The sequence below is a fragment of the Blennius ocellaris genome (assembly GCF_963422515.1).
Source record: "Blennius ocellaris genome assembly, chromosome: 22".
Taxonomy (NCBI): Eukaryota; Metazoa; Chordata; class Actinopteri; order Blenniiformes; family Blenniidae; genus Blennius; species Blennius ocellaris.
This window is the reverse complement of record NC_137671.1, coordinates 18,165,898-18,191,069: the sequence shown is the minus strand read 5'-3', so window position 1 is coordinate 18,191,069 and position 25,172 is coordinate 18,165,898. Positions and strand designations below refer to the sequence as shown.

At 44.4% G+C, this 25,172-nt stretch overlaps 1 protein-coding gene across 11 annotated transcripts; it reads left to right on the top strand.

Annotated features, from left to right (window-relative positions):
• Positions 1–233: 233 nt before the first annotated feature.
• LOC308146470 (NACHT, LRR and PYD domains-containing protein 3-like) lies at positions 234–23,279 on the top strand. Of its 11 annotated transcripts, none has more exons than XM_080518313.1 (11): positions 234–368; positions 679–886; positions 1,258–3,061; positions 3,142–3,315; positions 4,108–4,275; positions 4,538–4,711; positions 6,967–7,149; positions 19,839–20,021; positions 22,185–22,367; positions 22,656–22,829; positions 23,144–23,279. In XM_080518313.1, the coding sequence occupies exons 1-11, from the start codon at positions 270–272 to the stop codon at positions 23,151–23,153; spliced, it is 3,360 nt and encodes a 1,119-aa protein (XP_080374439.1). In that variant the 5' UTR covers positions 234–269; the 3' UTR covers positions 23,154–23,279. The 11 variants fall into 11 exon arrangements, with proteins under 11 accessions (XP_080374439.1, XP_080374435.1, XP_080374438.1 ...); XM_080518309.1 differs by having other exon boundaries at positions 22,656–22,833; positions 23,144–23,264; XM_080518312.1 differs by lacking the exon at positions 19,839–20,021 and adding an exon at positions 19,409–19,576 and having other exon boundaries at positions 22,656–22,833; positions 23,144–23,264.
• Positions 23,280–25,172: the final 1,893 nt, after the last annotated feature.

Sequence of the window (25,172 nt, the reverse complement as noted above, 5' to 3'; positions counted from 1 at the left end):
ACAAATGCTGGTTTGTTTGTCAACATCAACGTTGGTGTGATCGATTTGGGAAACTGCAGGTTGGAAAAGAGTGCAAATGAGTGTTGATGGTCTTGTTTTGGTGTTTTTGGTTGATTCTCTCTGCAGAAGGGATGTTTTATGAGAAGTAAATGTTAAAGATGTTTTCAGGTAGAGGAACTTTAAATGTGCAGCAGGAAGTGCTGATGAGGGCTGAGAATCAGTGTTTGTGTCAGGATTCATCATCACACCACACAGCAGCTTTAACTAACATGTCAACATGTTTCTGCAGCGTGAGCCAGCAGAGCTCCCAGGTTCTCCGTGGTGGCTCCGCCCCTCAGCAGCAAACACATCTGGACTCCATATTTATGGTGAGAACAAGTGTCCAATCAACACTTTACTGTCACATCATGAGACAGAAGAAGCTGTTGTGACTTCCAGCTGAAACATGAAACAGACACTCAGCTTATTAGATCCATTCAGGTCCAAAGTGAAACAGTCCAACCTTCATCCAGCTTCCAGTCTTCACTGATGCTTGAAGCTGTTCCTGCTGGATCCCACATGAAGTGTGATTTGGCTTCACACGTTGTCCATCCTGCTCTCTGCACTGGATTTACACTCACATCTCAATCTGGCTTCAGTTTCAGCTCAAAGTCAACTCCACATGTTTCTCTGTTCCAGCTGCTGGAGGACAACATGGTGGCTTTCATGAAGAAGGAGCTGAAGAAGATGCAGAAGCTCCTGAGTCCAGATTACCCAGCATGCTCAGGGAGTGAGAGGGAGGATGAGGATGAAGAGCAGAGGAGCAGCAGAGAGTCATTTCTGAGGATCACACTGGACTTCCTGAGGAGGATGAAGCAGGAGGAGCTGGCTCAGCGTCTGTGGAGCAGTAAGAGGATTTGATCTCATTTCACAGGATGGAGATGAAACCTGAAATGTTCTCAGCTGGAGCAGAAAGCAGTCAGAAACAGAGTCTATCCAGAGAACAGAGGTCATTTCCAGGTCAGACACAGAAAGTGTGAAACAGGCAGGAAGTCCAAAACAAGCAGCAGAGTCCAAAAGCAGAGACGAGGAGACACAAAGAGAGTTCCTGAACTCTGCTGTTCATGTGATGCAAACATGTGCATCAGACCAGAGGCTGTTTGGTCTCCACTGAGGAGCTGATGGAGCTGATGGAGGAGAAACATCTCCACTAACACACTGTCATCTTCACATTCAATGTCAAACACACTCAAGTCATTCATGGTTTCTTCTTTTCAGGAACTGCTGCTGGAGTCTGCCAACAGAAGGTGAAATGTGCCCTGAAGAAGAGGTTCCAGGTTGTGTTTGAGGGGGTCTCTAAAGCAGGAGACTCCACCCTCCTGAAGCAGATCTACACAGAGCTCCACATCACAGAGGGAGGGACTGCAGAGGTCAATGAGGAACATGAGGTCAGACAGATTGAAGCAGCATCCAGGAGAGCAGACAGAGCAGAAACCAGCATCAGACCAGGAGACCTCTTTAAAGCCTCACCTGGAAGATCTCCACCAATCAGAACAGTGCTGACAAAGGGAGTGGCTGGCATTGGGAAAACAGTCCTGACACACAAGTTCACTGTGGACTGGGCTGAAGACCAAAGCAACCAGGACGTCCACTTCACATTCCCATTCACCTTCAGAGAGCTGAATGTGCTGAAGAACAGGAAGTTCAGCTTGGTGGGACTTGTTCATCTCTTCTTCACTCAAACCAAAGAAGCAGGACTCTGCAGCTTTGAAGACCTCCAGGTGGTCTTCATCTTTGACGGTCTGGATGAGTGTCGCCTCCCTCTGGACTTCCAGCACACTGAGATCCTGACTGATGTGACAGAGTCCACCTCAGTGGATGTGCTGCTGACAAACCTCATCAGGGGGAACCTGCTTCCCTCTGCTCGCCTCTGGATCACCACACGACCTGCAGCAGCCAATCACATCCCTCCTGACTGTGTCGGCATGGTGACGGAGGTCCGAGGGTTCACTGAGCCACAGAAGGAGGAGTACTTCAGGAGGAGGTTCAGAGAGGAGCAGCAGGCCAGCAGGATCATCTCCCACATCAAGACCTCACGAAGCCTCCACATCATGTGCCACATCCCAGTCTTCTGCTGGATCACTGCTACAGTTCTGGAGGAGGTGTTGAAGAGCAGAGAGGGAGGAGAGCTACCCAAGACCATGACTCAGATGTACATCCACCACCTGGTGGTCCAGGCCAAAGTCAAGAAGGTCAAGTATGATGGAGGAGCTGCCACAGATCCACACTGGAGTCCAGAGAGCAGGGAGATGATGAAGTCTCTGGGAAAACTGGCTTTTGAGGAGCTGCAGAAAGGAAACCTGATCTTCTATGAACCCGACCTGACAGAGTGTGGCATCGATCTCAGAGCAGCCTCAGTGTACTCAGGAATGTTCACACAGGTCTTTAGAGAGGAGCAAGGCCTGTACCAGGACAAGGTCTTCTGCTTCATCCATCTGAGCCTTCAGGAGTTTCTGGCTGCTCTTCATGTCCATCAGACCTTCATCAAGTCTGGAATCAACCTCCTGGATGAACAACAACAAACCTCCCGGTGGTCAAAAGTGTTGAAGAAGGAAGTTAGTCTCCAGCATCTCCATCAGAGAGCAGTGGACGAGGCCTTGAAGAGTCCAAATGGACACCTGGACTTATTCCTCCGCTTCCTCCTGGGTCTTTCATTGCAGACCAATCAGAGTCTCCTCCGAGGTCTGCTGACACAGACAGGAAGTAGCTCACAGACCAATCAGGAAACAGTCCAGTACATCAAGAAGAAGCTGAGTGAGAGTGTGTCTGCAGAGAGAAGCATCAATCTGTTCCACTGTCTGAATGAACTGAACGACGGTTCTCTGCTGGAGGAGATCCAACAGTCCCTGAGATCAGGACGTCTCTCCACTGATGGACTGTCTCCTGCTCAGTGGTCAGCTCTGGTCTTCATCTTACAGTCATCAGAAGAAGATCTGAAGGAGTTTGACCTGAGGAAATACTGTGCTTCAGAGGAGGCTCTTCTGAAGCTGCTGCCAGTGGTCAAAGCCTCCAACAAAGCTGTGTACGTGGTTCAGGAACAAATATGTAGAACTGAGTCCATGACAAACATTGACCTGGTTCTCATTGTTGGTTCTTCTTCAGGTTGAGCTGCTGTGGTCTGTCAGAGAGAAGCTGTGGAGCTCTGTCCTCAGTCCTCAGCTCTCAGTCCTCCAGTCTGACACATCTGGACCTGAGTCACAACGACCTGCAGGATTCAGGAGTGAAGCAGCTGTGTGCTGGCCTGGAGAGTTCTCACTGTAAACTGGAAGTTCTCAGGTTCTGACATCATTGATCATTAATATCCACCACTCTCTGTTCTCCTGCTCACATCTCTAGAACATCAGTAGAACATGTCAGTAGAACACTGCAGCCTCTAGATAGTTTCTCCTCTATTAATCAGGAAGTAAAACAACAGAGTCAAGTTTCCAGGGTAAGTTCAGGTGTAGAGCAGCAGCTTTACTTCCTCCACTCACTGTGTTTGTGACGCTCCATGTCACAGGGTTCTGCCTCAGACTCTGACACGACACGACTGCCACACCACTCCTATAAAAAGTAATTTAGTTACTTTACTGACTACCTTTAAGTGATTGTTTGTAATAGTAACTCAGTTAGACTGCAAGTATCTTATAAGTTTCTTTCTCCCACCATCTCAAAATAAAGAGGACAAGAGGTTTTTCTAAAAACTCAGTTCTGATCACTGCCTGGCCTCCTGCTGATACATATTTAACCTTTGACCTTCATTTTCTGTTCTATTTATATCTGGCTCACTTTCATTATCACATTTTTACTATTACTGATATTTATTAGTACTAAGTTGTAGTCTGTTGTTAAATTATTTATCTATTTATATATTTGCACTATTTGACCTTTTAATTATCCCCGTCGGGGACAAATAAAGTCTTTCATTGATTGATTGAAAAAGAAGAAAAAAAACAATAACACCTCTGTAGTTGTGTTATTGTTGCAATGATATAATTTATTGTTGACATTTCTAGGTTCCAATTCTTTTGTGTCACCTGAACGCACCGTTAGAGTGACTTGGTCTGTCCTCTCTGTGTCTCATTACAGTCTTTCTTCATGTAAACTCTCTAACTGTGAAGTGATCTCCTCGGCTCTGAAGTCTGACTCCTCCCATCTCAAACATCTGGACCTGAGTCACAACCTCCTGAAGGAATCATCAGTGAAGTTTCTGTGTGCTGGACTGGAGAGTCCAAACTGTAACCTGGAGACTCTGAGGTCAGTTCACTGTCTGGAGGGAGAATCTGTTAAGTCAAACCACTGAGAGGAGTTGAGGAGGATCCAGATGTTGGAGGACAGAGGTGGACTGAGCTCTGCAGCATGTTAGTGATCAGCATGTTGATGAGACTCTTCTCCTCCTGGTCCTTCAGCTGTTTAGACTTTACATTTCTAAACACTTCCAGTCTGAACCTTCTTCACTCTCAATGACTTCAACATCACACTTTGTCCTCTAATCTCATTTCTTTCTCTCTTTATTCAGGTTGATTAACTGCAGGTTGTCAGAGATCAGCTGTTCTTCTGTGGTCTCAGCTCTGAAGTCCAACCGCTCCCTCCTGAAACATCTGGACCTGAGTGGGAACCAGCTGCAGGATTCAGGAGTTCAGCAGCTGTGTGGTTTTCTGGAGAGTCCACTCTGTAGTCTGGAGACTCTAGAGTAAGACTCCATGTTTGAGTTTGTGTGCAGTGAAAGTTGTGTTCCACTAAAGGTCAGACATCAGGCTGATATGAGATGATCCACACTGAGGATCTCCATGAGAAACTGAGACTTTAGTCCTGTGACTGTGGCAGAGCCGTGTGGAGCTCAACATTTCAAAGCTTAGTAGAAGAACAAGGTGCTGCACTGGACAATTCACTGTCCAGCTCTGACAGGCTCCATGTTCACCTTCAGCTTTCAAAGCAGGCTGATCTCTCCTGGATGAAGAGTCACTGATCTCCCAGCTGGAGCTCCAAACTCTCACTCACTCTGCCATTGTTGCCCCCCTGACCCAGTGTGTGTCATGGAGGGTGACATTAAATCCTGTAGCAGGAAACAAAGAGGCAGACAGGTTGAGCTGGCGTTTGTCTCGGCTGCAGGATTTAATATGCAGCTGCCTCTGTGCAGCTTTGAGGCTCCTCCAATCAGTGGCGCCGCCAGGATTCAATACCATAGTACACACAGACCCGCCCTCCCCCCAGCGTCTGCGTTATGAGCGCCGGGGGGGGATTTTCCGTTCTGTGCACAGAGAAGATGGTGGTTGGCGAGCCCCGGGGGTGTGTACAGAAACACAGAGGAAAACAGCCCAGCAACACATTCTGCTGACGGCTCACCAGGAAGAGACAAAAGCAAACACCCCTTCAAAATAAATGTCCACACCTTCAAATAAATTGTAGGTGCTGTACGTACAGGACTCCGCCTGGGGGCTCCACTGCCTTCAGTCACTATGCGCCCCCTGCTGGCCTTTTAGAGTAACACACTATTGCTGCTGCCTGGAAAGTCCAACTCTGTTTGAACCTTTTAGACTCTATGTGAGACACAGGAAGATCAAATATATCTACAGGAGTGTCTAGTTTTAATCACATTGGACTTATTTAACTCATTGTTTTCACCCTGAACTGTAATTTAGTCCTATTAACATCTTTTAAATACACTTTAAATTGCTGCAGCGGTTTGTCCTCCTTTACACAAACTGGACTTGTTGTCTTGATGTCCAGTAAGCTTGGCTGTTGACTTGTCCTCCCACTGGACACTGCTTCTGTTTGCTGTCACATCAATTCAGCTCTCCAGAAGAACAAAGATCACATCAGTGACAATAATAAGCTCCTTCTTCTTTCACTTCCTCGGGGCTCCAACCTTCTTCAGAAGAAGAAATGAACAACAAGGATCAGTGTGATCAGTCTCTTCTGAATATGATCAGCTGCTCATTTCAGCTCATGTAGCAGCCCAGCTCTCTAAAGTATTATTGGTCTGAATTGAATTAGAGGAGCTGTGACTTAAAGGCTGGGGGGGTCGGGTTGGTGAGCAGCTAGTTACCACCAAGGTTTACCAGTAGGGGGCGACACTCAAATGACCCTTCTTATTAGAAGACCATGAGAAATATTCACACAGTTATTTAAAGGAGCTTTAAAAAGCAAACAAATATTTAATTACAGTAAATCACACACTATAAATTAAAGGCTTTTTGTAAATGAACTGTGTAGTTAAACAACTATTTTAGAATGAATGTATATCAAACTAAACAACCCAACAAACAGATAAATAATGAAAAACTATCCAGTCAATACCTTCAACCTTTTACCTTTATAAAAACCTCTGAAGCCTTTTTTCTACTGTGGAATAACAGTCACTTAAATTCACAGGACTTACAGTCGTGCTGCCAGAGACTTCAGACGTCCTTTTGTCCACTAATTCATCAATCTTCCAGTGAAACTCATCAAAAGTCCAAAGCAGCTCTTCTGCCACTTGCTCTGACTTCCAGGGGCAATAAAATCCATCTCCAATAGAACTGATCTCTTTTTTCACCTTTACTCCTCCGACTCTCCTCTCTGTGGTCTGCAGGTGTACAGCATTAACCCCGCCCCCTTTTGGCTTCAGTCTGACCAATCACAACACTGTGTGTGTGTGTGTGTGTGTGTGTGTGTGTGTGTGTGTGTGTGTGTGTGTGTGTGTGTGTGTGTGTGTGTGTGTGTGTGTGTGTGTGTGTGTGTGTGTGTGTGTGTGTGTGTCTCCTGGTCCAGATGTTGGAGGACAGAGGTGGACTGAGCTCTGCAGCATGTTAGTGATCAGCATGTTGATGAGACTCTTCTCCTCCTGGTTCTTCAGCTGTTTAGACTTTACTTTTCTAAACTCTTCCAGTCTGAACCTTCTTCACTCTCAATGACTTCAACATCACACTTTGTCCTCTAATCTCACTTCTTTCTCTCTTTATTCAGGTTGAGGGGCTGCAGTTTGTCAGAGATCAGCTGTTCTTCTGTGGCCTCAGCTCTGAAGTCCAACCCCTCCCTCCTGAAACATCTGAAACATCTGGACCTGGGTGGGAACCAGCTGCAGGATTCAGGAGTTGAGCAGCTGTGTGGTTTTCTGGAGAGTCCACTCTGTAGTCTGGAGACTCTGAGGTCAGACTCCATGTTAGAGTTTGTGTACAGTGAAAGTTGTGTTCCACTAAAGGTCAGACATCAGGCTGATATGAGATGATCCACACTGAGGATCTCCATGAGAAACTGAGACTTTAGTCCTGTGACTGTGGCAGAGCCGTGTGGAGCTCCACATTTCAAAGCTTGGTAGAAGAACAAGGTGCTGCACTGGACAATTCACTGTCCACCAGGGCTGCAACTGACAATCATTATAATAATCCATTAATCGGTCCATTATTTTTTAATTAATTGATGAATCGGTTAAAAAAAACAAAAAACATTTTAAGTTGTAGGACCAGTTGATAATGAACGAACCAAACATCAAATATGTTTTGGTTAATTTAAAGCACAGAACTGAACCAATACAAAGATGTATCCAATATATTATCATATATTTATGTTTATAATATATAAAAGATAATTGTTAAATAATATTTACTTTACTTCAGGGACCACATACAGTCCAGTTTCATCCTGAGTGACCAGACTGGTAAAATTTTGCTATAATAACCTTTAAATTTACTCTTCAAAGTTGTTCTTTGTTGTGTCACAGTGTCTGGAATGGAATTGTATTTTTACAAGATGAAACTGAAAATGACTACAATCTCAACATAAAGTCCATTTTAATGAAATAGTGTGGAGCAAAATAGAAAGAAGAGTGAGAACAAAGCTTGTATAAATCCTCTATAAGCACCTTGCTTGGTGGAGCAGCTTGGAGCTTCTTGGTCGGTTGTAAAGGGAAAGTGAAACTAAAGGAGAGGAGCTTCACAGAGCAGCACCGTGCTGCAGAGAGGCGGCCATCATTCACATCTCTAAACTCATCTCCTGACACCACAACGTCTGAATATTCTAATCATCTGGTCCAGACCAAGTGTTTTGGTCTTTAGTGTCTCTCAGTTGAAATGTTCCAGGAAAAGCTGTCCGTTGTCCTGGTCCAGCAGGTTGTCCTCATGAAGGTGTGTTAACAGTTCAATAGTGTGGCTGCACAGTGACGTGTGGCCCAGTACAGGGTGTGGCTCTTACCGCTCCACTCCTCAGAGCTTCTACTGTACCGCCTCCACTCTGCCTCCACCTCTCTCTGCTGGTGTAGCTTTTCAACTTGATTTCAGTCAGCAGACGTTGACAAAGCTCTGAAGGTGAAGTCAACGGCTCTGCAACATGGTGAGGGAGCAGAAATCACACCACACAACCAATCCATCATGAAATAGTTGATAACTCTTGTAGTAGAGCTGATAAGTGGAAAAATACTTCAGTTTGTGATACAAACATGAAAATTGGCACAAGTGCTCACTATAACCCACTCTTTTGAAAAGTTTGGGTGTCCACGCAAAATTTCAAGATGGCCGCCATTTTTGAAGATGGCCCCCAATTGCACCGATTTCAGACCATTTTAGACACTTTCAGTGCTCATTTTTTTATGATATGTGGTCATGATGTTGACAATGACATTAAAAACTAACTAAATAATAAACAAATAATAAATAATAAACTAGAAAATTCCCGTGGAAATTTTATTGTGCCTGCCACCTGCCGCCCCCTGCTGCCGAGCGAGGCCGCGGCGGGGTCAAAAGTACGTGGAAACCATGTCATTAGCTTTTGATTCTCGATCGCAGCGTCACCACGAGGCAACCCTCCAAATTTCAGCTCATTTGAACAAACTTTTTAGCATGCGATGCTAACACCTGCGATTTAAGTACTTGTAAACCATGTCATTAGCTAGTGATTCTTGATCGCAGCGTCACCATGAGGCCATCCTCCAAATTTCAGCTGATTTGAAGAAAGTTGTTAGCATGCGATGCTAACAGCTAAAAGCATTTAAGTACGTGGAAACCATGTCATTAGCTAGTGATTCTCGATCGCAGTGCCACCACGAGGCCACCTTCCAAATTTCAGCTCATTTGAACAAACTTGTTAGCATGCGATGCTAACACCTGCGATTTGCCTGAAAAGCGCAGAGGATACCTCCCAGGTGTGGCTGACCTGGAATCTGGAGTTACGTGACATTCTGAGATGCTGAGCCAATTAGCTTAGCGCGGCGGCTAATTAGCTAGTGCGCCGTGATCGCAGCGCCCCCATGAGGCCACCCTCCAAATTTCAGCTCAATTGAACAAACTTTGTAGCATGCTAATTGGCATGCTAACAAGTGTTGATGCTAAGGCATTAGCATCAGCATTAAAAGGCATTCAAAAGTATGGTGCCTAAGATACTCTATGTGTGTGAGCACTGTGTGGTCAACCATCATGTTACTGGTCCAGCCAATCAGAGGAGCCGTGTGTGTTGCCAGGCAGATTGTCTGCTTGAGTCTGTGATACCAGCTGATTAGGTGCAGCTTGTGTGAAATGGAGTTTGCTGAGTCACCCACATAAGCAAAAAAGCACAAACGCTAGGTCCCGAACAACTGCTTATAGTTGAAGAACCGTGACACTTGGGGGGGAAATTCCTTCACCGTCGGCGTCGGGAGAAGTTGAAGGACGTACGGTGTGGTTTTCGTGTCCTCACGAGGTTCCGTCTCCCCGTGAGGACTTGAAACAAATGGCTGAACTTTGGGGATTTGGGGAGAAAACGTCTCTCCAAAATACATAGGAGCGGGCTACAGAAAATCCTGCGCTCCCTGTCAATTAAGTCCCCTGGAGGGAGAACCGTGTCTCTCTGAGACAAAAGTGTCCCCTCGTGAGAAGCACAAGGCCTGTAGCTACATTTTGATGTATAATATGTTGAGAAAGACAAAGAAATGTGGCCGTGGCGACGAGAGAAAAACTTTTTTTTTCTGTAAAACGGCAGTTTCTCTCCCTCTAACTGACATATCACCCTCTAGCTTTTCCACATACACACCCATACAAAACTGGAAAAAGGAGGGAAAAGTTGATGACATTTGATGGCTCACAGTTTAAAATTGGTGAAACTTTTGAAAAATCCGAGGACAGATGTGAATAGAAGACAAGTGCGGCAACGTTTTAAGAGTAAGTTGGAGTCTGTAGCTGAAAATTTGGCGACGTGATGTGGCGTGGAAAAAGTGTGATTTTCTTTTCTGTTTTTTCTCGGCTCCCATGTAAAGCGGATGGGAAATTCTTCGCCGTTTTTTACGTGTTGTTCGGAAACCGTTTGCGATATCCATAATGTAAATGGATGCACAGGATTCCCGATAATTGCGCACGTTTTGATATATCACTGTGTACGCCCTCCAAACGGTGTGGGACTAGTAGGCCGGCAAACTTTGTGCAGCAGAGGTAGAAGAAAAAAATGTTTTATATTTTTTAAAAACGGCGCTTTCCCAGGATTGTAATAATTGTGCAACGCCTCTTAAAGAGGCAGGCACAATTAATAATGAAAAAAAACGGCGCTTTCCCAGGATTGTAATAATTGTGCGACGCCTCTTAAAGAGGCAGGCACAATTAATAATAAAAAAATACGGCGCTTTCCCAGGATTGTAATAATTGTGCGACGCCTCTTAACCCTCTGGGGCCGATTGACGCTCTGGAGCGTCAAAATCACATGACCGTTTGAAAAGGCAGTAGTGTCACAGCACAGCGTCATCTGGTCCAGTGTTTCAATCCGTGTCGAAAGTGCAGATATAAAACTACAAGCTCGTTTTTAAATGATGTTGATAGCCCAAATAAAAGCGGAGATATGAGGAAAACTGTGTCCGTGTTTTTCCGCGACATTTTAGTGTGCGTCAGGTGCAGAAGACCGGTCAGGAGTGAAAGTGAAAGTAACTGAGCAGCAAAAAAAACAACACTTGTAATGTGCCAGTATACCTTTCACTCATTGGTTGAGAAGAAGAGCCCATGTCCAATCAAAAGTTTCCATAGTGGGAGGTGTCATTTTGTTTAGTTCACCCGTGAAAAAGTAAACAGAGGGACGGAGACAGCGAGAGTGAGTTGAGATTCATATCAGAGAAAAAGTGACTATTATCATGATTTGACCATGTAGTGAGTGTGTAGTGAGTGTGTAGTGAGTGTGTAGTGAGTGAGATTTGTGTTTTTTAGTTTCAAGTGAACTCTTTTTTTTTTTTCTATCAAAACAATGACGCGCCTTATGAACGTCAATCAGGCGCTCCGACTTTTTTATTTTTTTTGAAGGAGCAGAGCATCGAGTCTGACACTGAGTTTGAGAGTGATTCTGATGGCAATATTGAAGACCTCAGCTTATTTTTGTTAGAGAGGAGACAGGTGTCCCCCAGACCAGGAGACGTGTCCCCCCCCCTGTCCCCATCATTCCAGCTCCACCACAACAGCCAAAGGCTAAAATGTAAAAATTGCCTGCAGGAACACAAGAAAAGGAAAAACACTTCATGGAAATGCCATGTGTGATGTGTCCCTCTGTGTTGTGTTGGACAGAGTCTGTTTTTTTGAGTGGCACAAATAATTTGTCTTCACCTGACATTATATGTGTGACCTTTTGCAAATAGTTTTACAAAAACGCCTGAGGCAGTGCTTCTATTTCACTGTAAATATCTGTATATAATTGTTTTTTCAGTCCTGTTTTGATACATTTTAGTTAATTATAGTTTAGATTTACTTTACAAGTAAACAAAATGATTCGTTAACCATGTCTGTGAATTTTATAGTCAATAAATCTATGTTTTTACCACCCGAATTTGTAATTTTATGGTGTTTTTAGATCCACTGTTTTAATACAGTATGCCAAAGTGATGAAAATACTTCAGAAATGCATTTATGAGGTTGTCCTGAACAAAATGACACCAAAAAAGGCAAGGTTTAAGAATTTTATATCTGAGATAAAAAGGAAAAATCAATTGTAGTGAAAAACGGCACAAAATGCTTCAGACCCCAGAGGGTTAAAGAGGCAGGCACAATTAATTTTAAAAAATGGCGCTTTCCCAGGATTGTAATAATTGTGCGACGCCTCTTACAGAGGCAGGCACAATTAATTTAAAAAAACGGCGCTTTCCCAGGATTGTAATAATTGTGCGACGCCTCTTAAAGAGGCAGGCACAATTAATAATAAAATAAAGAAAAAATAAAGAAAAAGGTCCAGAAGCTACTTACACCTCACATTTGCAGCTGCATAAAGCTGTACATGCCACCCAAGCCTGTAGCATGATGTTGACACTGACATTAAAAACTAAAAAATAAATAAATAATAAATAAATAATAAATTAAAAAATAATAATAATAATAACAAGCGGCCATTCCAGAGGCTACTTACACCTCACATTTGCAGCTGCATAAAGCTGTACATGCCACCCAAGCCTGTAGCATTTGCATCTGCCGTGGCAGGCAGACTTGCAGTCACATTTAGTGAGTTGTTCACAAGTCTTTGCAATGGGAGAGATTGCTGTCCAGAAGACTTTCCATTCCTCACCAACCTTTTCCCAACCCCAGTCAGCAGGACTCTCTGGTTCTGGCTGGCGCAGAATTGCCTGAGCCCACACGCCTGCCTGATATGCTGAGCGTTTGGTGTGTTGGAGCAGAGCTGCTCTGGTTGGAGGGATGGCTTCATAAGGTCTCTGCTTTCTGGCAAATAGGTCAAGTCTGGCCTCATCTACACTGTCTAGAGTGCTTGACCTGTCATACATGAGTACCACAAACCTCTCCAGACTCTTCATGCCACCATCCTCGATGGTTGCTGGGTACTTGCTCAGTTTAGAAAAGACTGAGGTGGCTTCAGGAAATATGTTCCATGTTTGCCAGGCTGTTTTCTTTCCTTTGTTTCTGAAGGCTGAGACAACATCACAACCTGTAAATGCATGGAAGAATAGCATGCCTTTAGCCATCTCTGCACCAACACTGTTGTACAGGTTGTGAATACCTATCCACCGAAGGCTCTGACCTTGGCCAAATGCGAGCCACAGCTTCTCCAGACCTATGGCTTGCAGAATTGGGAACATACTTAGGCCAATTACAAGGACATCTGTGTCATTGGCTTTCACCATGATAGATTTGCTCCCCTGTGATGCAGCATATCTGGCATGGACAAAGATGCAACTGTCTGCCTCCTCGTGAGAACAGTTGTTAAGTTCAAGCAGACTCACTTTGTGATTGCTGAGCGCATTGGTTCCTTTGGTCACAATAACCAAGTTTAGCACAGACATCTCTGCAATCTTGTCTGCCAGGAAGTCAAACAGCTCTGACTTGTTGCTGTTGTGTCGGAGGAAGTTGGGCCAGTTCGAAGGAATGGAGTTATTTTCTGTCACCTTGCGTCTTCCACCTAGTCCTCTTTTGGACCTGGTTTCTTGCTTTAGACTTGATGCATTATACACATCAAAGACAACATGTGTTGTCTTGTATGCACCAGCATAGGCACTAATGCTTGGCAAAAAGTCAAGAGTTGCATAATTTCCAAAAGTCTTAGACCTTTTGGGTGGCAGTGCATGGACCATGGCTGAACCATCAATGATGATGTCATCAGCCTCTGGCTCTTGGTCTGGAAGTGGAGCTTGTTTCTCAAGTATGGATGTGAGTTGGGACTTCTGACAGCTGTAAAGTTTTCCACCCTCACTCAAAGATGGAGGGAATGACTGATTTTCATGCTGAAAGAATTCCTGCAGGTCACATTCCCTGCTCTGACACGAAATGAATAGTTTGGAGAACAGCTGGCATTCTTCTTTCAGCTGCTTCTGTTTCAATGACTCTGTAGTAGGCTTATCTTGAGAGAAGAAGTCAAGCCTGTTCTTCTTGATGGGTGCGTAGAATGAGGTTGGATTTTCTGCCAAGCCTTTCACAAAGTCTTGGTACTTTTTCTGGCCTTTATCCATGTGAGTGTGAACAAGCTCAGCAGAGGTAGGATGAGCAACGTCTTTGGAGTCTATCGTGAACAGCTCTGTGCTGTCTTCTTGGAAAGGGTTTCCCAAGTCTTGTAGGACCTGGGAGAGTTTCTGGACCCTGTCAAACAATGTCTGCTGAGCATGTAGAGTCTGTTCATGGTGAAGTGAGTGATCATTGGCCTCTTTCATCTGTACCTCAGTTTCATAGAGGGACATTAGTTGACTCACCTCAGGACCAGAGACCATCCATCTCCTCAGGGCTGATGGATTTTCAGTGAGCCCAATGGCTCCACCATCACCCTTGATGAAAGCATTGGCCTGCTCATGTGCTTGATCAAGAGCAAGTGCTGAGAATTCATGCTTGGTCTTATGCACCACAAAGTTGCCAGTCATGAACTCATGAGCCACTTCTGGGTGCCTACTTTCCAGAGTCAGCATGTCCCTCAGGTGAACAGGCACCCATCGGGCATAATTGGTGTTGTTATTGGCAAAGAAGTATGGCATCAGCTCCTTTAATGCCTGGCAGTAGAGGCTGAAGTTGGCCTCACGGAACGATCTTATCAGAATGAACACAGTCAGCTCCATTGACAGCACCAAATACCAGAACTGAAATTGTGGACTTTTTTGGCTTTTGTTCTGACACCATTCCTCAAAGCCCAATGAGTGTTCATTGAGTTCTTCTTGCTCTGTGCAGTAACTGTTGTAGGCAGTCTTCAGCATCTTGAAAAGGCTGCATGCAGTGACCTGGTGCATTTGTCGTGTCCTAGTGACACTTGAGACATAGATGAAGGAATCTGCTGTGCCAGAAGAAGCAATGCCTGCTTCAACTAGGGCACCAGTCCAGCCACTGTCCTTGAGCAAGGAACCAAGAGACCTAAGGGCAGCCATTTCAATATGAAGACCCCCAAACATGACAACATATTTGTCCTCTCCATATTCATCTGGCCACTGCCACTGCACCTGTTTTGCCAAGGCATAGATTGGCTGGTCTGCCGTAATAACAGGTACTTGGCCTGGGTTTAAGTGTGCAACAGCATAGCTCACTTTCTGCATTACATGTTTCACTGTAGCTACAGAGTGAGCCGGGTCCCTGAGAAGTGGCAGCAGAGAAGTGATACTTACTTCAAAATCTGTTTTTCTTTTCTGAGAAGCATGATGAGCTGACCATGTGAGGTCAATCCCCCCACCTACCTCATCAGTGACCAAGACCTTCTCTAGCCACTCATACTCCAGGGCCAGTTGTGGTGTGAGTAGGTCTGAGGCTGAATTTGGCATTGCACCACTTGGTGGTGTTGGCTTGACTTTGACTTTCTGACTTTGATGAGCCAAACCTTAACTGTGACTTTATGTCCGCTCCATGTTCAACCATGCTAATGAACTGGAGGAGACTCGGAGATATTGCATCTTTGATGCATCCATCACCAAAGGTGCCATCAAACTTGGACTGATGTTCTAGAATTTTCTTCCTCAGTATCTTTGCTGCTTTAGCAATGACAAGTGCATCTGAGTAGTCAGATGCTTGAGATAGGGCTCGTGCCACATCTCTCTGGAAGGCAAGTAGAACACTTTTTCCTTTCTTGTGTGCTTCTAATTCAGGGATTTCTGCTAACAGCTTTTCTTTCAACCTTGTTGCATTAATAGTGGGTGACACAATGCCCAATTGTTCTAGGCGTTGCTGGTATAACTGAGATATGTCTGCAAGAGGAAATATGGCAGGACCATCTGAACCCAAACTGGTTTCAACTATGTAGTTCACCAGCTCTGAAAGAACCAGTGGATATACATCTGTTTCTTCACTGTGAGATTGTGCTTTCTCAAGATTTCTAAGATGGGACCTCTCCCTGTTATATAGGCTAGCAAGGCATCCAAGATGGTACTTCAGCTCTTGTGCAATTGCATCACCTCCACCTAGTTTTGCCAAAAGTTTGCCATCATTGAGTGTTTGAGCACACTCATGTAGTCTCCTATTGAGATTCATGGTCATTACTTGTCGAAGATCTGATGCAGGTGCTACTTTTTCACAAAAAATGCAACCCTCATTGTCACGGCTCATGTGACGTGGCTTGACTTTCATTTCTTGTGGCTCACTACCTTCAACTTTAGATCTTCGCTTCCTTGCACGATCAAGTTTTGCATTGTTAAACATGGCTCTACAGGTCTTGTGGTATTTTACCATGTTTTGACGTAGTGTTGCCTCTATGCCACTGCCTTCATCCAGTCTTGCTGGGTCAAACATGAGTGGCATTTCACCAATTTCCTTCAACAATGGCACGTTGATTGCAATCATTACGTGCCCATCATGTTCTGGATTATGATGTACTGAGGCTGAGGGAGAAGTTAGACCTTCATTTTTCTTGTCTTCCTGGCAAAGACGACATTTGTTCCAGTCAGTCTTCCTCCTGCTTGTGATTGTACTTGCCATTATGAGTTCTTAAATAAGGCCGAGGGGTTATCCTTTTACCACCTTAGTCTGATACGCACATTGATGTATGGGATACAACTAGGTTCGGTCACCCTACACCTAGCCCGATCATTCATCCAGTGCCATTTAAGTCCCGTGTGATCTGTACATCATCCGGGTAAGTACATGAAAAAGCCATGTATAGCCCCACTTACCCTTGGCTCGGCTCTCCCGCGCTGGCACACCCTGTCAATTCAGGCGCGGCTGTCTAACAAATCTACCAATTACTTCCTAAGAGCTAATTGATATGGGGCTATTAGACAGCATTTGGGACACTAAACTAAACTAAACTACACTACATCTAGTCCTAGTCTACCATTTTGGAGTTAGTAAAGCTAGGTACAGCATTAGTAAAGCAAGATTAGCTGACACTGAACCCCATGCTGAGTTACACAGCAGTGAAGTCACCAGTGTGCCCTGGTTGTGCACTGACATTCACTCTTTTAAATTAAAACTAACTAAAGCACCACCACCTAAATTGAACTTAGACATGCAAAACTGAACTTAGGCATGCAGATTTATTGTAAAAATATTTGTAGTGTTGGTGTGGTGTGATAAAAGAGCATTTTTCTATGCCAAACATATTTTTGGACAATATAATTTCATGATTTTAGCTGCCATATTGGACGCCATTTTTGTTTTTACATGCCATTTGACCTCTTTAACAGAAATACATCAGACTTGTGCATATATACTCTACTTTAGGTATGTGAAACAAAAGAAATGTGATAAAAAGATTACCAAAAGCAAAAACACTCTTCGCTAAAACCTTGACTGGTGGCCATCTTGAAAAAATAGCCGCCATTTTTAAATTTTGAGTGGACACCCAGGATTTTTTTTTAGTTAGGGTATGGAGAAGGTATGTACCAAATTTCATAATTGTATCACTAAGTGAAGTATGCTAGTGAAAAAATGAACTTATCAGCTCCACTATTGTAATCATCACATTTGATGGACTTGATGGATTCATTGTTGCAGCTCTACTGTCAACCTCTGACAGGCTCCATGCTCACCTTCAGCTTTCACAGCAGGATGATCCTCCTGATGAAGAGTCTGCACAGGTTTTACTATCAACTTTATATCAAACTAAACATCCCAACAAACACCTTTAATACTGAAACACTATACACTCTATACCTTCAACCTTTTACCTTGATGATAAACTCAATCTCTCTCACAGACACAGACACAGACACACACACACACACACACACACACACACACACACACACACACACACACACACACACACACACACACAGGAACTGAACACACAATAGATTTGTCGTCGCTCCACCTTAACGTTTCCTTCACACAATTTTAATTTGTTCTCAAAATACTATTTGTGCTCCAACAATCTATTGTCCTGCTCTCAGTCTCCCAGTGCTCACTCACAATTCTGCACCTATAGAACCATATGAATCCTCTCTGTGGTCTGCAGGGGCACTGCAGTAACCCCGCCCCCTTTTGGCTTCAGGCTGACCAATCACAACACTGTGTGTGTGTGTGTGTGTCTGTGTCTGTGTCTGTGTCTGTGTCTGTGTCTGTGTGTGTGTGTGTGTGTGTGTGTGTGTGTGTCTGTGTCTGTGTCTGTGTCTGTGTCTGTGTGTGTCTGTGTCTGTGTCTGTGTCTGTGTCTGTGTCTGTGTGTCTGTGTCTGTGTCTGTGTCTGTGTCTGTGTCTGTGTGTGTGTGTCTGTGTCTGTGTCTGTGTCTGTGTCTGTGTCTGTGTCTGTGTCTGTGTCTGTGTCTGTGTCTGTGTGTGTGTGTGTGTGTGTGTGCGTGTGTGTGTGTGTGTGTGTGTGTGTGTGTGTGTCCTGGTCCATGTCACAGAGTTCTGCCTCAGACTCTCACACGACACGACTGTGAGCAAGAACAGGACATGAGACAACCACAGCAGCAGGACATCATTCCAGCTGTGACTGGATGTAAACATCCTCACTGAGGAGGCTGAGGATGCAGCAAGGAAAGAGAGGAGGCTTGACAGAGGAGAGGCCAGAGCCTCACATTGACCAGTGCTTCTTCTGAAGCCACCAGTCAAATCAGTGAAGTGAAGCACAGTGACGGGACTAAATAGAATAGAAGAGTTTGTTCTAGTGAGGCCGAATGCAGCTTCATGAACCACTGTCTTTATTCTCTGAGCCTCACACACAATCTGTGTTTTTCTTTTTTCTTTTTAAATGAAGAGAATGTTTGGAATCCTACTGAAGCTACTTGTCACGACTTGCTGTCTTATTAATGTTACAAGGGTGAATGAAATGTCAATTTCTTTTATGTCAGGAACTCTGAAATTCTTCACCTTTTGCAATGAATTCTGTTAATTATTAGTAATTTAACTATTAATTAAAATTCTAAATGAAACTTTTAGCATATCTTGATGAGATTGATGTAAGTTGCCATCATTTCCTGATCTGATGCATCAGATTCTATTTTTCATTGAAAGATTGATGACTTCTTTGATCTTTACTCATCAGTGTTACCACAGTTACCTTGAAAAAGTAATCCAATTACTGATTACTAGTTACTCTTTTAAAATGTAATTTAGGTACATTTACTGATTACTTGTTTTTAAGAATAACTAAGTTAGATTATGAGTAACTTTTTAGTTACAGCAGCCGACAACATGCCCCCCCGTCTCAAAATAAAAAGGACAAGAGGTTTTTCTAAAAACTCAGTTCTGATCACTGCCTGGCCTCCTGCTGATACATATTTAACCTTTGACCTTCATTTTCTGTTCTATTTATATCTGGCTCACTTTCATTATCACATTTTTACTATTACTGATGTTTATTAGTACTAAGTTGTAGTCTGTTGTTAAATTATTTATCTATTTATATATTTGCACTATTTGACCTTTTAATTATCCCCGTCGGGGACAAATAAAGTCTTTCATTGATTGATTGAAAAAGAAGAAAAAAAACAATAACACCTCTGTAGTTGTGTTATTGTTGCAATGATATAATTTATTGTTGACATTTCTAGGTTCCAATTCTTTTGTGTCACCTGAACGCACCGTTAGAGTGACTTGGTCTGTCCTCTCTGTGTCTCATTACAGTCTTTCTTCATGTCAACTCTCTAACTGTGAAGTGATCTCCTCGGCTCTGAAGTCTGACTCCTCCCATCTCAAACATCTGGACCTGAGTCACAACCTCCTGAAGGAATCATCAGTGAAGTTTCTGTGTGCTGGACTGGAGAGTCCAAACTGTAACCTGGAGACTCTGAGGTCAGTTCACTGTCTGGAGGGAGAATCTGTTAAGTCAAACCACTGAGAGGAGTTGAGGAGGATCCAGATGTTGGAGGACAGAGGTGGACTGAGCTCTGCAGCATGTTAGTGATCAGCATGTTGATGAGACTCTTCTCCTCCTGTTCCTTCAGCTGTTTAGACTTTACATTTCTAAACACTTCCAGTCTGAACCTTCTTCACTCTCAATGACTTCAACATCACACTTTGTCCTCTAATCTCACTTCTTTCTCTCTTTATTCAGGTTGATTAACTGCAGGTTGTCAGAGATCAGCTGTTCTTCTGTGGTCTCAGCTCTGAAGTCCAACCGCTCCCTCCTGAAACATCTGAAACATCTGGACCTGAGTGGGAACCAGCTGCAGGATTCAGGAGTTCAGCAGCTGTGTGGTTTTCTGGAGAGTCCACTCTGTAGTCTGGAGACTCTAGAGTAAGACTCCATGTTTGAGTTTGTGTGCAGTGAAAGTTGTGTTCCACTAAAGGTCAGACATCAGGCTGATATGAGATGATCCACACTGAGGATCTCCATGAGAAACTGAGACTTTAGTCCTGTGACTGTGGCAGAGCCGTGTGGAGCTCAACATTTCAAAGCTTAGTAGAAGAACAAGGTGCTGCACTGGACAATTCACTGTCCAGCTCTGACAGGCTCCATGTTCACCTTCAGCTTTCAAAGCAGGCTGATCTCTCCTGGATGAAGAGTCACTGATCTCCCAGCTGGAGCTCCAAACTCTCACTCACTCTGCCATTGTTGCCCCCCTGACCCAGTGTGTGTCATGGAGGGTGACATTAAATCCTGTAGCAGGAAACAAAGAGGCAGACAGGTTGAGCTGGCGTTTGTCTCGGCTGCAGGATTTAATATGCAGCTGCCTCTGTGCAGCTTTGAGGCTCCTCCAATCAGTGGCGCCGCCAGGATTCAATACCATAGTACACACAGACCCGCCCTCCCCCCAGCGTCTGCGTTATGAGCGCCGGGGGGGGATTTTCCGCTCTGTGCACAGAGAAGATGGTGGTTGGCGAGCCCTGGGGGTGTGTACAGAAACACAGAGGAAAACAGCCCAGCAACACATTCTGCTGACGGCTCACCAGGAAGAGACAAAAGCAAACACCCCTTCAAAATAAATGTTCACACCTTCAAATAAATTGTAGGTGCAGTACGTACAGGACTCCGCCTGGGGGCTCCACTGCCTTCAGTCACAATGCGCCCCCTGCTGGCCTTTTAGAGTAACACACTATTGCTGCTGCCTGGAAAGTCCAACTCTGTTTGAACCTTTTAGACTCTATGTGAGACACAGGAAGATCAAATATATCTATAGGAGTGTCTAGTTTTAATCACAGTGGACTTATTTATTTCATTGTTTTCACCCTGAACTGTAATTTAGTCCTATGAACATCTTTTAAATACACTTTAAATTGCTGCAGCGTTTTGTCCTCCTTTACACAAACTGGACTTGTTGTCTTGATGTCCAGTAAGCTTGGCTGTTGACTTGTCCTCCCACTGGACACTGCTTCTGTTTGCTGTCACATCAATTCAGCTCTCCAGAAGAACAAAGATCACATCAGTGACAATAATAAGCTCCTTCTTCTTTCACTTCCTCGGGGCTCCAACCTTCTTCAGAAGAAGAAATGAACAACAAGGATCAGTGTGATCAGTCTCTTCTGAATATGATCAGCTGCTCATTTCAGCTCATGTAGCAGCCCAGCTCTCTAAAGTATTATTGGTCTGAATTGAATTAGAGGAGCTGTGACTTAAAGGCTGGGGGGGTCGGGTTGGTGAGCAGCTAGTTACCACCAAGGTTTACCAGTAGGGGGCGACACTCAAATGACCCTTCTTATTAGAAGACCATGAGAAATATTCACACAGTTATTTAAAGGAGCTTTAAAAAGCAAACAAATATTTAATTACAGTAAATGACACACTATAAATTAAAGGCTTTTTGTAAATGAACTGTGTAGTTAAACAACTATTTTAGAATGAATTTATATCAAACTAAACAACCCAACAAACACCTAAATAATGAAAAACTGTCCAGTCAATACCTTCAACCTTTTACCTTTATAAAAACCTCTGAGGCCTTTTTTCTACTGTGGAATAACAGTCACTTAAATTCACAGGACTTACAGTCGAGCTGCCAGAGACTTCAGACGTACTTTTGTCCACTAATTCATCAATCTTCCAGTGAAACTCATCAAAAGTCCAAAGCAGCTCTTCTGCCACTTGCTCTGACTTCCAGGGGCAATAAAATCCATCTCCAATAGAACTGATCTCTTTTTTCACCTTTACTCCTCCGACTCTCCTCTCTGTGGTCTGCAGGTGCACAGCATTAACCCCGCCCCCTTTTGGCTTCAGTCTGACCAATCACAACACTGTGTGTGTGTGTGTGTGTGTGTCCTGGTCCAGATGTTGGAGGACAGAGGTGGACTGAGCTCTGCAGCATGTTAGTGATCAGCATGTTGATGAGACTCTTCTCCTCCTGGTCCTTCAGCTGTTTAGACTTTACATTTCTAAACTCTTCCAGTCTGAACCTTCTTCACTCTCAATGACTTCAACATCACACTTTGTCCTCTAATCTCACTTCTTTCTCTCTTTATTCAGGTTGAATTACTGCAGTTTGTCAGAGATCAGCTGTTCTTCTGTGGCCTCAGCTCTGAAGTCCAACCCCTCCCTCCTGAAACATCTGAAACATCTGGACCTGGGTGGGAACCAGCTGCAGGATTCAGGAGTTGAGCAGCTGTGTGGTTTTCTGGAGAGTCCACTCTGTAGTCTGGAGACTCTGAGGTCAGTTGACTGTCTGTTACTGTTGTAGAAGGAGGAATGTTAGTGATGTGAGACTCTGGTCCTGCAGTGAGAGATGGACTGAGCTCAGCAGGTTCTTACTGATGTGTGTGGACATGAGGAGGAGTGTGAAGGTTGTGCTGACATGAGGATGATGAGTGTGATGATGAAGAGCCACAACAACAGAGCAGCTCATTGATCAGGACTCAGTAATGAGGAGCTGCTCATTTCTCCATCAACACATCTGATTGGTTCTCCTCATTCATTCTCATGCTTTCTCTCTTTATTCAGGATGTTTAACTGCAGTTTGTCAAAGATCAGCTGTTCTTCTCTGGCCTCAGCTCTGAAGTCCAACCCCTCCCACCTGAAATTGCTCAACCTGCGTTACAACAACCTTCAGGATCCAGATGTGGAGCAGCTGGTTGGTCTTCAGAAGAGTCCACACTGCAGCCTACAGACTCTCTGGTCAGTAGATGTTGGAGTGAGTCCCTGCTGCTTCCAGCAGGTTTCTACTAAACACAGTTAGTGTGAGAACAAAGATCCAGTGTTGGACGTCTCAGTGAGGCTGTGAGAGGACAACGCTGAGCAGCTTCAGGATTGGACAGCAGAGGACACAGTCAGCCAATCAGAGGAGCCACAGGCTGGTTGTGTTGGTCTGACAGTGGTGGTCCTTCATGAGCTCTGAGCTGCTGCTGTGGACAGGACTGAAGTCCTGGCTGCTCCTCAGAGACTGTCCTCATGTCCTCTGACCTCTGACCTCTCTTCTCTTCTCTTTGCAGGTGGGGGTAGAGCAGAGAGGATGCTGTGTGTCCTGAAGGTCCACTGAGGACAGCAGAGAGGACGCTGTGTGTCCTGAAGGTCCACTGAGGACAGCAGAGAGGACGCTGTGTGTCCTGAAGGTCCACTGAGGACAGCAGAGCTTCATCCAGCAGTGAGCGACACAGGAACCACCAGAAGATCTGCTGAGTGTCAGTGGTGCAGTGTGAAGAGCTGAGAGAGTCCAGCATCGAACCAGGGTTCCTCCTCCTCCTCCTCCTCCTGCTCCTCCTCTTCCTCCTGCTCTTCCTCCTCCTCCTATTCATGTGTTGGTTCATTGGAAGCTGTAGAGATGTTTTGTTGTTTGTCTAAATTCTTTGTTGAGGTTTGAATCCCGTTCCTTCATGTTGGACCTTAACAAGTGTCCTTCAGAGGACAATGAGACTCTGGAACCTTCAAAGAGGGACCTGGTGTGTGTGGGAGTTTTCCAGCTTGTGTAAAGTGGAGCAGGAGCTGGTCAACACTCCATCAAGCTGTTCTCCACCTTCACCTCCATCACCTGAGGACGTGTCCACAGCACAGAGAGTGGACAGAGCATGGACAGAGACCGTTGGTGTTCCAGTCACGTCTCATTGTGTCTTGAAAGTGAAATGAATCCTCGCTGTGTGTTGGTCACACTGAGTGATCTGCACCGTCACACAGCGGTCAACAGGGGGCAGCAGCAGCTCAACAAAACACACTGAGCCTCTGAGCCTGGAGCAGCTTGAAGTGTTGGTCCTCCTCTTGGTGACCTGCCGTCAGTCTCTGTCTCAATATGTCTCATATTCAGTGGCGTACACACTTTTTTTTATCAGCCTGTACAGCATTACATGTATTGGGTGTAATTTAAGTATGTAATTGTGAAAAAAGCTGCAGTGAGTCCATTTGAAAACTGACCCAGAGGAACCTGGGGTCATGTAGAACAAGAATGTGGTGCAGTTTATTGAAAACAATTACATTTTTTAGGGAGTTTTTAAAAATCTGCCTTGACAGCAATATTTCAATTCAGTGTGATTTTGGTGTGATTGTAAAAAAAGCTGCAGTGAGTCCATTTGAAAACTGACATGGAGGAACCTGGGTCATGTAGGAATTGAAAGGACAGGATCATGGTGCAGTTTGCTGAAAACTAATTGATTTGAGTTTTTAGGAAATGTTCTGCCTGTACAGTAATATACAGTAATATAACGTACTGCGTGATTTAAGTGTGTAATATTTGTGTGTGAATATATATATATATGTGTGTGTGTGTGTGTGTGTGTGTGTGTGTGTGTGTGTGTGTGTGTGTGTGTGTATATATATATATATACACACAGTACAAACACTTGTGTATAAGTACATGTGTCCACGTTGTAACAGGGCATGAATTTCACTGTGGGATTGCAGGTTTTTTCTTCTTCTTTTTTAAAAATAAACAAGTCTTAAACACTGCTTCCATGGTGGGGTGACGGACTGGACTGGAGGGAAAGAGAGGGAGGGAGGGAGGGAGGGCAAGTGAATTACTGCAAAAATACACAAACACTGAGGGTTTCATCTCAGGTCATAAAGTATTTGCTGGTTGTGATTGTGAGGAGAGCGTTGGTCAGCCTGGAGCACAGCAACAGAGTTCAGAGTTACGTGATGCACCTGAACGCATCATCCATGTATCTTCGGCATGAAGCTCGTTTACTGTTAGGTGAAAAACCTGCTAGAATGATAGAAAAGAGACAACCCCAGTATGGAGAGCAATAATAGTCACAACTAGAAAATTCCCGCGGAAATTTTATTGTGAAAATGAAAAAGAAGTCCCCTGGAGGGAGAACCGTGTCTCTCTGAGACAAAAGTGTCCCCTCGTGAGAAGCACAAGGCCTGTAGCTACATTTTGATGTATAATATGTTGAGAAAGACGAAAAAATGTGGCCGTGGCGACGAGATAAAAAGCTTTTTTTTTTGTAAAACGGCAGTTTCTCTCCCTCGAGCCGAAATCTCCCCCTCTAACTTTTCCACATACACACCCATACAAAACTGGAAAAAGGA

Coding starts and splice junctions, on each gene's coding strand:
- LOC308146470 (XM_080518309.1), top strand. CDS start 270: ATGTCAACATGTTTCTGCAGCGTGAGCCAGCAGAGCTCCCAGGTTCTC. Junction 3,316..4,107: donor TGTAAACTGGAAGTTCTCAG/GTTCTGACATCA, acceptor GTCTCATTACAG/TCTTTCTTCATGTAAACTCT. Junction 22,368..22,655: donor TGTAGTCTGGAGACTCTGAG/GTCAGTTGACTG, acceptor CTCTTTATTCAG/GATGTTTAACTGCAGTTTGT.